Below are 13,143 nucleotides of genomic sequence, written 5' to 3' on the forward strand. Positions count from 1 at the left end.
TAGGACTTTTGGCTGCAGAATTTTATTTCATTTTTAATGAGATTTTGTCTTTTAGGTTTTGTGGCACACAAGCAGAGAAGTTTGCAAGACATTGCAAACTTCCAGCAAGAACAATAACACATAAGAACCCCCAAATCAGAGGGAGAGAATGTAAGCTACTGCCTATAACAGAGAGGCACAATTCACTGGGTACCTGCTGACTGACTGCTGTAGCATTGTGACATCAGAGATAATCCACCACTCAGCACTCCCTGCCTCCAGCTCCCTGTCATACTTGGGGAGAATGACTAGCCCCCTGGCTGCCATGGCAACAGCTACCTTTGACAACTGATTGCCCCCTTCTTACCAGAACTTCATCACAGAAAGGAAGTTTGTAATGAAACAGGACCAGATTTGGATAAGCAGGACAGTCTCCTGCTGGGCTCATTTGGGTTTGTACTGTGGTACGGTACACTGTTTCTTCTCAAAGGGCCAGTGTTTGTTATTTTCCTTAGTAAGGGCTAGGTGAAAGTGATATGTAAAAATCCAGCTCTTTTTCTTGGGTATTGTTTATCTGCTTCTTACAAATTGAGGATTGGAGCTTAGAACTTTCATGGAAACTCAAGTTGCATAAAATGAGTTTTGTTTTAATACAGTTTAATTTAATTACTTTCAATACTGTGTTCAACACAGTACTGAGTGGTGAAAAGGGAGCTTCACAAAGATAAGAATGGCAATAAAATATATACTGAAAAGAACAGATGATTAAGAGGTTCATTGTTTAAACAGCACTTATATAAAAGTTTTTCTTTCTATTAAAAAAACTAAGGAAATTAACAAACCAAAAGCCCTTCATTTAATGTTTCTAGGTTAGCTCTCATCAATAAATTAAGCCATCAAATAATTAGGAAATACAAAATCAAGATTTTAAAAAAATTAAAAGGTTACAACTTTTAGCATTCTCAGGTTAGCAAATGTCCAAATAAATGTTGCCCTGGCACCCTTAATTCAGTCGTCTTGTTCCTTTGCGTGATGATGCAGATTTTAATTACATGATCCCATGTTATTTTTTTCCCGTCAGGACCCCTGCCTTATTCAGTGCACAAGATTTTCTGCTCTGGGGCTGTGTATTGAAGGAGTCTGTTGTCTGTAGGATCCCTGCCTCATTTATTGCAGAGTTAATGTTGAGTGGGCAACGCTCATTCTGGTGTTTCCTAACTTGAAAGTGCTTGACTTTGAAACCTTTTAATCCTTTGTGTATTTTCTATTTTTTAAGGCTTACAACACTGATGAGACCAACCTTTATGACAAAGGGTATTTTTTTGTTTGTGACATATCTATTATTTGACTCTTCAGCGTCAATAGTGTATACTTTACAAGACAGAAAAACTAAAGATACTCCCTAATACAAAGACCTTAAGATCTAAGGAAGACGGACACATACAAAGAAACCAGCATGTGTAAGGACTGGGAATTTCTTTTTCTCTCTTTCTTTTGAAGTCATTTATACTTAATTATTATTATTTATTAGTAAAGAAAGGGTGGTGCATTGGGGAAGTTGTGTGGTGAGGATGTTTCATGCAGAGTGAACAATATGGAAACACACGAAGAATGGAATGGGAGAAAGAAACACCCATGGTATTGGTGCTAGCTGTACTGGTAAAGCAGAAAGGGAGGGAGGTGATGTAGAAAAGGACAAGATTGCTGATTATGGCCTGTCTATGTAAATAGCCCTGTACTTGGGTGGTTTGGCATTTTAAAGACTGGAGGCCTGAGCTCAGCCAACCCTAGCTGCTAAGAAGGCCCACCTGAACACAGATCAGCTGATTCTCTTACTGATCATCTGGGAGCAGAAGAGGAAGTGGCTGAGAGAGTTGCAGGAGCTGCAGAGAAAGGAAGGAGCAGCAAGGAGGGCTAGAGACAGAGTCTGGCAATAACCTTGGAGGAAAGACCCCGAGAGCAGAGACTAAGGCTAGCAGCAAAATTGCCTTATGCTGTTCTTCTCCTTTTGGTTCGTTGTCTCTGGAAAATAAATAAAACCCGCCTGCGAGACTGATCTGTTGTGAGTGCAGCTGAGGAGTCTGGAGGAGGGAGAGATGGACTGCAGGGTGCTACAGATAGACTCAGGCCACCAGGGGATGCTTGGGAGGAGGTCATGAGCAGGGGAGGAGTGGGGTTTGGGAGGAGACTGCTCTACAACAGGGCCAAACGGGAACCCTGAATTTGTGCACCCACCAGCTTTCCTGATGTTTCAAGTTCTAAACTCCAACCTGCTCGGAAGGTGACTGTTCAGAACCATCCATAAGTCACATTTAATTGGGCTGCAAAGTTTCACAGGCACAAGGTCATGCTCCCAGAGTTCAAATAAATTCGAAAACCAGCATCATACATTGCATGTAGCACTCTGGGCCGGCAAACAGGGTGGAACATGGCAGGTACCATTGCTGGAGCAGGCTTGCTGCATACCGGGGAACAAGTCATGCTCTCCGCCACACTGTTACAGCCCCTTGGGAATCAATGTTGAGAATGATGTTAAACTTACTCAGGACCAGCACAGTATAACCACATAATAATGCAAGGCTGGCCATACCTTGACCTTCCCCTGGATTGCTCCAACCTGCCTCGTATGACAGGCGCTGGGTCAGGGAGCCAAGGGATGGGTTCTACATCAGCCACAGAGCCCATAGCTCCTCAGTGGCAGAAACCTTTGCAAAACTTTTAAAGATAATGCATCTACATGTGATTATCCCCTGTCCCCAAGAGAAATATGGTATATTTTAATGAGTCTGCCCATGCTTGTCTTGATGATCAGAGCTAAAAAGTGCTACAGGGATTCTCTCTCAAAACGATGCTATGCCAAACATTAAAACATACTTCCATTCTATACTTTGAAATCAAGAAAGACAACATCTCTGAGAAGGTAGGAGTGAACATTATTACCATTACAATAGAACTGAAATCTCCTTTTGTTTTTACATAAGGAAATAACTCTTTTCAGGTCTCCTTGCCCAAGACAGAAATTTGCAGAAGTCAACTTGTTGATTATTTGAATCTGAAATGCAGCCATATTTTTCTTTCAGGATAAAATTATAATCTTGAAGGGGCACTGCTCTCTGGTGAGGACATCAGAAGATGTGGGAACAGAAAGGAGATTGTTCTGAGTTTTTCACATGACTTCTCTCTCGTAGTCCATACCTTGGGTGACTTTCTGAGTGGATTATTGACATGTTCTCTGTCATGAGAAACTCAGCCCAAGCACAGATATTGCCCAATGCAGCTATCCACTAAATTGAGGGGATATTACACCTAAGAAGAAATCCTGGGTCATTGAAACTAATGGGAATTTTGCCATAGACTTCAGTGAGGCCAAGATTAAATATGTGGGGAGTGATGGTCGAGCATTCTCACTGGGGACTCTTCTAAACCTGGAGGTCATTTCCCTGGGTACACAGGTCAAAACTCTGTGTTTTCAAGGCACAGTGTAAGGCTCAGCTCTTTCTCTGACTGCTGTGTGGAGGTTTGGTTGTGGTGAGCTGAGTCCAATGGAAATAAATCATTTCCGTGAATTGAATGTCCTTTCAGTGATATGGCCAGCTGAGTTGCTCTACTGAGCATTATGTAGAATGTGTTTACATTCCTCTTTTTGCTGATGTTTTTAACTCAATCTTTCCATGAATTATATAAAGGGGAATTCGACAGGCTCTTTGGAGAGAACTTTTTGCTTGCAGATAGATAGATAGATCTGAGCACTGTGAACAGGCAGGAGAGCTCTTTTAGCATCAGTCCTGCTCTTCCTTTAAAAGTGGGGGCAGGAAATAGTTACATTATAGCAAATTTCTATTAAGCTCTCTGATCTCTGGTTCAGAGTCTCTCTTGAGAAGGAATTTGGTCTGCAGGGGCATTTGGCTTCACCGGTCTTTTTATGAAACACTGAATAAACACACAGTAATTGCCAGATTGGATCAGACCTGAGTTCCATCTAGTGTCTTGTCTCTGATAGTGGCTAGTACCAGATGTTTCAAAAGAAGGTTTCATGACCTTCAATAGTCAGATGTGGAATAATCAGCCCTTCCCCACATCTTGCCCTGAACTCTAATAGTTAGAGATTTTTTTAAGCCCTCAAGCATGATGTTAGTATCCCTTAAGCATCCGGATCCATACACTATGCTATATAAAGCTGTCAGATCCCTCCAGTTTCTTTGTAATTCTGCTTAACAGCACTCCTAGGATCTACAGACATTTCCCAACTTCTCAGCTCACCCATAATACAGGCCCAAACCAGCAAGGTACTGAGCACGCTATCTCCAATCCAAAGAAACATATAAGAAAATGCTTAACTTGAAGCAACTTTAAGAATGTAAGAAGCCCCATTGAAATCAGTATGTTTAAAATTCTGGGTGCTCCACTACAGGAAAGATGGAGATAGATTGGAGACAGCCCAGAGGACAGCAACAAAAATGATGAAAGGTTTAGAAGTGGTAGGGCATGGGCTACATGACCTCCTCAGGCCCTAAGTTTCTATGATTGTAAGAAAAGATAATGCAGCTGCCTAAATGTTCTGCTGGACTGAGGCAAGATCCATGCAGGATAAAGCCCTAAATGACCTATTGTTCTTTGCTTGGACACATTTGATGAAAGAAGTCAAGTCCTTCTTCCTTGGTACCTTCTGTAGAACTGCACATTAACCAAGCTGCCTTTGAAGTTAAATAATCATTTTATTTGTAATATTTGTCTGAATGCCGACTCACTGACATGCTATTTGGCCAAAGCCAAAGAGTGGGTAAAGAAATAAATGACACATGTGTGTATGTACGGCATGTGTATGTATGTGTCTTTGGCCACAGTAAACATACCACACATACATACCTGCTGATCACACTCGATGTTCTCTACCTCTTACCTTGCCAGGGGTGTTATGAATGAGACCCACGACATTCTCATAATTTCACAAACTGGAATGTGTGACATGAGCTAAATACAATTAACGATTATATGATTTGGCAATCACAATTGTGACACGGGCTGAGGAAAGAGGTGCATTGACGATATTGACATAGGATGAAACAGGTTTACAGGCAGTTTGATCCCAACTCACTAATCATAATAGAATATTATTATTCTTATCTCTATAAAGACAGGTTAAAAGGTAAATCTATTCAGACAATATTTTTTTTCTTATCATGATAAATATATGTATCTAAAAATATGTTCACTGTTGTTAATTTTCTCACAAATATTCACCCCGGCTACACACTTTTAGTCTGATCATTAGAAGTGTATGAGTGGTAATTTTTCAGCAGCCAAAGAACAAGAAGCTGCAGGACTTAGTCAGCATGGCTGCAGTGTCCAGAAGGGATACATTTGGAAGTTCCATTTTTGAAGTATTTCCTCAATGAATGTATGTGAATCCTGTGTACTGCCTGGTCGCCAATGATTTAAAAACACGAAGGCAAATTTCGGTGCTGGAAATTGTCACCCAATAACCAGAGAGTGTGATGCAAACTCTGTCTTCCTCCTACCCATGTTCTTGTTCCCAGGTATAATGGAGATCCACGGATCCTAAGTCTACACTGATCAGTGAAATTAAAATATCAGCCGAATCAGGGTCAAAATGTGTAAATCAGACAAAATTGCAGGGTTATGCACTTTCCTAGAGAGAAAGGAATTTTTTTTCCCTCAGAAGAAATGAAGGAGTTCTGGGTTTTCCCATCAGTTGTTACAGGTTCCATTCCACGACTCAAAGGGTCTCTGTGCATATGACCACAGTTCTTTATATTAGCATACACCATTTTCATAAGAACTAATGCCTTCCTTTATGGTTGATCCCGCAGCGAGCGCCCAAGGCTGAATGAATGGCTGGAGGAAATTGTACGACAGTGACCGAGTTCATTCTCACAGGACTGACAGATCGTCTGGAGCTGCAGGTCCCCCTCTTCGCGGTGTTCCTAGTGATCTATAGTATCACCCTGGTGTGGAATCTGGGAATGATGGTTTTAATCAGGATCGACCCCCGACTTCACACCCCCATGTATTTCTTCCTCAAGAATTTGTCCCTCGTGGATGTCTGTTACTCCACAGTCATCACTCCCAAGATGCTGATGAGCTTCTTAGCAGAGAGGAAAGCTGTTTCCTACACAGCTTAGAATCATAGAATCATAGAATATCAGGGTTGGAAGGGACCCCAGAAGGTCATCTAGTCCAACCCCCTGCTCGAAGCAGGACCAATTCCCAGTTAAATCATCCCAGCCAGGGCTTTGTCAAGCCTGACCTTAAAAACCTCTAAGGAAGGAGATTCTACCACCTCCCTAGGTAACGCATTCCAGTGTTTCACCACCCTCTTAGTGAAAAAGTTTTTCCTAATATCCAATCTAAACCTCCCCCATTGCAACTTGAGACCATTACTCCTCGTTCTGTCATCTGCTACCATTGAGAACAGTCTAGAGCCATCCTCTTTGGAACCCCCTTTCAGGTAGTTGAAAGCAGCTATCAAATCCCCCCTCATTCTTCTCTTCTGCAGACTAAACAATCCCAGTTCCCTCAGCCTCTCCTCATAAGTCATGTGCTCTAGACCCCTAATCATTTTTGTTGCCCTTCGCTGGACTCTCTCCAATTTATCCACATCCTTCTTGTAGTGTGGGGCCCAAAACTGGACACAGTACTCCAGAGGAGGCCTCACCAGTGTCGAATAGAGGGGAACGATCACGTCCCTCGATCTGCTCGCTATGCCCCTACTTATACATCCCAAAATGCCATTGGCCTTCTTGGCAACAAGGGCACACTGCTGACTCATATCCAGCTTCTCGTCCACTGTCACCCCTAGGTCCTTTTCTGCAGAACTGCTGCCTAGCCATTCGGTCCCTAGTCTGTAGCGGTGCATTGGATTCTTCCGTCCTAAGTGCAGGACCCTGCACTTATCCTTATTGAACCTCATCAGATTTCTTTTGGCCCAATCCTCCAATTTGTCTAGGTCCTTCTGTATCCTATCCCTCCCCTCCAGCGTATCTACCACTCCTCCCAGTTTAGTATCATCCGCAAATTTGCTGAGAGTGCAATCCACACCATCCTCCAGATCATTTATGAAGATATTGAACAAAACCGGCCCCAGGACCGACCCCTGGGGCACTCCACTTGACACCGGCTGCCAACTAGACATGGAGCCATTGATCACTACCCGTTGAGCCCGACAATCTAGCCAGTTTTCTACCCACCTTATAGTGCATTCATCCAGCCCATACTTCCTTAACTTGCTGACAAGAATACTGTGGGAGACCGTGTCAAAAGCTTTGCTAAAGTCAAGAAACAATACATCCACTGCTTTCCCTTCATCCACAGAACCAGTAATCTCAACATAAAAGGCGATTAGATTAGTCAGGCATGACCTTCCCTTGGTGAATCCATGCTGACTGTTCCTGATCACTTTCCTCTCCTCTAAGTGCTTCAGGATTGATTCTTTGAGGACCTGCTCCATGATTTTTCCAGGGACTGAGGTGAGGCTGACCGGCCTGTAGTTCCCAGGATCCTCCTTCTTCCCTTTTTTAAAGATTGGCACTACATTAGCCTTTTTCCAGTCATCCGGGACTTCCCCCGTTCGCCACGAGTTTTCAAAGATAATGGCCAAGGGCTCTGCAATCACAGCCGCCAATTCCTTCAGCACTCTCGGATGCAACTCGTCCGGCCCCATGGACTTGTGCACGTCCAGCTTTTCTAAATAGTCCCTAACCACCTCTATCTCCACAGAGGGCTGGCCATCTCTTCCCCATTTTGTGATGCCCAGCGCAGCACTCTGGGAGCTGACCTTGTTAGTGAAAACAGAGGCAAAAAAAGCATTGAGTACATTAGCTTTTTCCACATCCTCTGTCACTAGGTTGCCTCCCTCATTCAGTAAGGGCCCACACTTTCCTTGGCTTTCTTCTTGTTGCCAACATACCTGAAGAAACCCTTCTTGTTACTCTTGACATCTCTTGCTAGCTGCAGCTCCAGGTGCGATTTGGCCCTCCTGATATCTTTCCTACATTCCCGAGCAATATTTTTATACTCTTCCCTGGTCATATGTCCAACCTTCCACTTCTTGTAAGCTTCTTTTTTATGTTTAAGATCCGCTAGGATTTCACCATTAAGCCAAGCTGGTCGCCTGCCATATTTACTATTCTTTCGACTCATCGGGATGGTTTGTCCCTGTAACCTCAACAGGGATTCCTTGAAATACAGCCAGCTCTCCTGGACTCCCTTCCCCTTCATGTTAGTCCCCCAGGGGATCCTGGCCATCTGTTCCCTGAGGGAGTCGAAGTCTGCTTTCCTGAAGTCCAGGGTCCGTATCCTGCTGCTTACCTTTCTTCCCTGCGTCAGGATCCTGAACTCAACCAACTCATGGTCACTGCCTCCCAGATTCCCATCCACTTTTGCTTCCCCCACTAATTCTACCCGGTTTGTGAGCAGCAGGTCAAGAAAAGCGCCCCCCCTAGTTGGCTCCCCTAGCACTTGCGCCAGGAAATTGTCCCCTACGCTTTCCAAAAACTTCCTGGATTGTCTATGCACCGCTGTATTGCTCTCCCAGCAGATATCAGGAAAATTAAAGTCACCCATGAGAATCAGGGCATGCGATCTAGTAGCTTCCGTGAGTTGCCGGAAGAAAGCCTCATCCACCTCATCCCCCTGGTCCGGTGGTCTATAGCAGACTCCCACCACTACATCACTCTTGTTGCACACACTTCTAAACTTAATCCAGAGACACTCAGGTTTTTCCACAGTTTCGTACCGGAGCTCTGAGCAGTCATACTGCTCCCTTACATACAGTGCTACTCCCCCACCTTTTCTGCCCTGCCTGTCCTTCCTGAACAGTTTATAACCATCCATGACTGTACTCCAGTCATGTGAGTTATCCCACCAAGTCTCTGTTATTCCAATCACGTCATAGTTCCTTGACATCACCAGGACCTCCAGTTCTCCCTGCTTGTTTCCAAGGCTTTGTGCATTTGTATATAAGCACTTGAGATAACCTGTTGATCGCCCCTCATTCCCAGTATGAGGCAGGAGCCCTCCCCTCACAGACATTCCTGCCTGTGCTTCCTCCCGGTATCCCGCTTTCCCACTTACCTCAGGGCTTTGGTCTCCTTCCCCCGGTGAACCTAGTTTAAAGCCCTCCTCACTAGCTTAGCCAGCCTGCTGGCAAAGATGCTCTTCCCTCTCTTCGTAAGATGGAGCCCGTCTCTGCCCAGCACTCCTCCTTCATGGAACACCATCCCATGGTCAAAGAATCCAAAGCCTTCTCTCCGACACCACCTGCGTAGCCATTCGTTGACTTCCACGATTCGACGGTCCCTACCCAGGCCTTTTCCTTCCACGGGGAGGATGGACGAGAACACCACTTGCGCCTCCAACTCCTTTATCCTTCTTCCCAGAGCCACGTAGTCCGCAGTGATCCGCTCAAGGTCATTCTTGGCAGTATCATTGGTGCCCACGTGGAGAAGCAGGAAGGGGTAGCGATCCGAGGGCTTGATGAGTCTCGGCTTGCATCATCCAATATTTTAGCTTCATATTGTTTGTCATCTCTGAGTGCCTTTTGCTGGCAGTAATGGCGTACGACCGTTATGTAGCCATCTGTAACCCGCTGCTGTACACAGTCATCATGTCACCAAAGCACTGCCTACGGCTGGCAGCTGGTTCATATCTATGGGCCTTCCTGAACTCTGTGATACACACAAGCGGTTTGCTAAGATTATCCTACTGCCACTCCAATATCCTGAATCATTTTTTTCTGTGATATCAACCCACTTCTAAAGCTCTCCTCTTCTAGCACCTATGTCAACGAGCTACTTGTGTTCCTCTTTGGCAGTCTGATAGAGGTGATCAGCATTGGGACCATCCTCATCTCATACATCTTAATTATTGCAACTGTGCTGCAGATTCGCCCCACCAACAGCAGGTGCAAAGCCTTCTCCACCTGCACCTCCCACCTGACGGCCATCTCCATGTTCCACGGGACAATTCTCTTCATGTACTTCCGACCCAGCACCAGCTACGCACTGCACACAGACAAAATGGCCTCTGTGTTCTACACGGTGGTGATCCCCATGCTGAACCCCCTCGTCTACAGCTTGAGGAACAAGGATGTGATGGATGCACTGAGGAGAGCAATAGAGACAAAACTGAGGGCCCATTTTCCCCCAAAGGGTGTCATAATAGGACAACCAAATCCTTCAATGGCTTCTCTGCACACATAGGGCTTGTCTCGATTATGGGGTGGATCAATGCTGTGGTGATCGATCCACTGGGGGACAGTTTAGCAGGTCTAGTGAATACTCACTAAATCGACCCCGATTGCTCTCCTATTGACTCTGGTACTCCACCAGAATGAGATGAGTAAGGGGAGTCAACAGGAGAGTTTCTTCTGTAGACTCAGCGAAGTGTGGACCCCTCAGTAAGTAGATCTAAGCTATGTCTATTTGAGTTACACTACTAACAAAACTCAAATTACGTAGCTTCGATTGACCTGTTCCCTTAGTGTAAACTAGGCCATGTGCTCTGATTCAGAAAGTCCATAAGCACACGTTTAAGTATGTCTCCCTTTGACTTCAGTGGGACGTAACCATATGTGTAAAGTTAAATATGAATTTAAGTGCTGCCTCAGACAGAGATGCTTTTCTGAATAGACACCTTATGTGCATAAAAAGGCCATGCCAGTTATTAAATGATGGTTTGGCTCCCCTGTACCTATAGTAAAATATTTTGAAATTGATTTTTCAGTGTAAGATGTAAAAGTGTGATTGGAATATTGTTTAGAATTACTGAATAAAAGGGAAAAGTTGACACTGCAACAATGGATTCATGAGCAATAACCAGGACTGGTTTGATACTCCAAAAACATTGACAGATATTTGTTCAAATAAATTTTGTGATTTTGCTTCAATCAGATCTACAGCCCAACTCATCTGTTTTCTGGGAGGCATTTGAGTGTGTGTAATTACATTGAAAAGCGTGTCTTTTGAAAGGGAGAATGTCATGAGTGCTCACTCAGATATAATATTTTGTCAGTACTCACACCAAAAATCTCTCAAGCCCCCACCCCACACACATGCACACAACTCTTTGTGAGTTTAGGAGTTGCAGTTAAAGACCAGGTAGTTTAGGTGACCAAACATATACAGACACATTGTCAAGGATAGTCATTCTTGGTGAATGCCACAGTTATTGGGATCTCAATGTAATGAGTACTTGCAGCTCCACTTGACTTCAGCTAGAGTGATGGATCTTTTATTTCTGGAAATAAGGGCTCGAGGGGACTGAAGTTGGGCACTAAAATCACTGGCCATTTCTGAAACTTTTGAGCATGACGAATTAGAACAGTGAATACCTGAAGCACCAGTCACCTCAGGGTATGTCCACTCTGCAAGCTAAGCCCAGGGTTTGAACTCATGCTCAAGTCAACTCAAGACCCCTTCCATCTCCACATAAATTGCACTAACCAAGGGCTCAAAGCCTGGGTCCAAGGACCCCAAAGTGATAGAAGGTCTGAGCCTGAGTCAAGCTAAAACCCAGGATTTGTGTTCTTTATTGCTGTGCAGTGTAGACGCAGCCCCTCTGGACTCCTGCTCTGGGAGTCAGCCAAAAATATCCCAAAGGCTGAGTTTCTTTGTCCACACTGCACCACGAACAAAGAGTTTAGAGTGGTCACATTTTGGAAGCGTGCTAGGAACTCTGGGATATCGGTGGTTGAAATGGGGATCACATAATGCCGGGTAGATGCTGGAGCCCCAGTTTGGGACCCACGGAACAACAATCCCTAACCTGGGGTTACAAATAAGTGTAGATTCTCAAGCCCGAGGTTAACAAACTCAGGCTTTGCAAATGTGAGTTCTACTAGCCCAGGGCTTACACTGCAGTGTAGACTTGTCCTCAGAGAGCTAGTGAGTCACTGTGGTGTGGGTGTGTGTTCAGCACAATGGGGCTCTGGTCTCAGTTTGCACCTCCATTCACGACTGTAAAAGTGAGAACATTGAACTACGGGCAAGTTTCAACCACCTGCCAGGCTCCTGCTAAGATCCTTTGATTTCATACGTATGACACAGCAGAGCTCACCTTAGGAAATGGAGAGATTGAACTAATTTGTGGAATCCCAGCCTAACCCCTAGGCCCGCTGCCTTTCAGACCCATGACACATTCCCCCTCTTTTTCCTGCAATTTGATCTCTTCTGCCTCTGGCTGCTGCCACCCCCTTGCTGCCCTCACCCATACACCGTTTGGTTTTATCTGAGCCCAAAACACAGCTCAGACCCAGGGCAGGGGACAGAGCAAGTTTAAAGGCTGGGGAGCCTCCTGCATGGCCTACAGAAGCAGCGGAATCCCAGAGCTGTGCAGGCAGAGGAAGGGGGCAAAGAACAGAGCCACACCCGCTACCAGCACCAGCCATCTTAACAGAAAGCATCACCCAGCCCATCACATAGAACCATAAGACTAGTCATACGGCGTCAGACCAATGGTCCATCTAGCCAAGTGACCTGTCTTCCACAATGGCCAATGCCAGATGTTTCAGAGAGAATGAACAGAACAGGGCAATTATCCAGTGATCCATCCCCTGTCATCCTCTCCCAGCTTCTGTCAGTCAGAAGTTTAGGGACATCCATAGCATGGGATTGCATCCCTGACCATCCTGGCTAATAGCTATTGATGGACCGATCCTCCAAGAACTTATCTAATTCTTTTTAAAACCCAGTTATACTTTTGGCCTTCACAACATCCCCTGGCAATCAGTGTCCTCTGCACAGCTCTACTGCTGACAGTTGAAATTCTTCTTATACACCTCAAATATTGGCTTGTGTTTTAGGAACTGAGTTCCAGACCCTAGGTGGTTGTATACTTTCATTGAAGTCACTTGAAGTCAAAGGAGCTACACAAATGACAGCAAATGAGGATCTGGCCCTGAAAATAAGGAGTTCTACTGATACATCTTATTTTTATTACTTAGTTTATCCGAGGGAAGGTCAAGAAGTGCCTTAAACATGCTAAATATGTGCCTGTGTGGGACAAAGATTTCCAATCGGGTAAGGATCTTCAATTCTGCAGACAGAGGCATAAGAATCAGTGGCTGGAAGCTAAATAAACTCAGTCAAGATATGAGGTGCACCTTTTCTTACTGAGGGTAATTAGTTATTGGAACAAATTACTTAT

At 44.7% G+C, this 13,143-nt stretch overlaps 1 protein-coding gene across 1 annotated transcript; it reads left to right on the top strand.

Moving 5' to 3' along the window:
- Positions 1-5,831: 5,831 nt before the first annotated feature.
- Positions 5,832-10,199, top strand: LOC119564986 (olfactory receptor-like protein COR4). Its single transcript, XM_037888739.1, is given in 3 exon segments — positions 5,832-6,112; positions 9,481-9,727; positions 9,729-10,199. Coding segments are annotated over 3 exon segments (999 nt in total).
- The last annotated feature ends 2,944 nt before the right edge of the window (positions 10,200-13,143 follow it).

This window comes from Chelonia mydas, unplaced genomic scaffold, assembly GCF_015237465.2.
Source record: "Chelonia mydas isolate rCheMyd1 unplaced genomic scaffold, rCheMyd1.pri.v2 scaffold_48_arrow_ctg1, whole genome shotgun sequence".
Taxonomy (NCBI): domain Eukaryota; kingdom Metazoa; phylum Chordata; order Testudines; family Cheloniidae; genus Chelonia; species Chelonia mydas.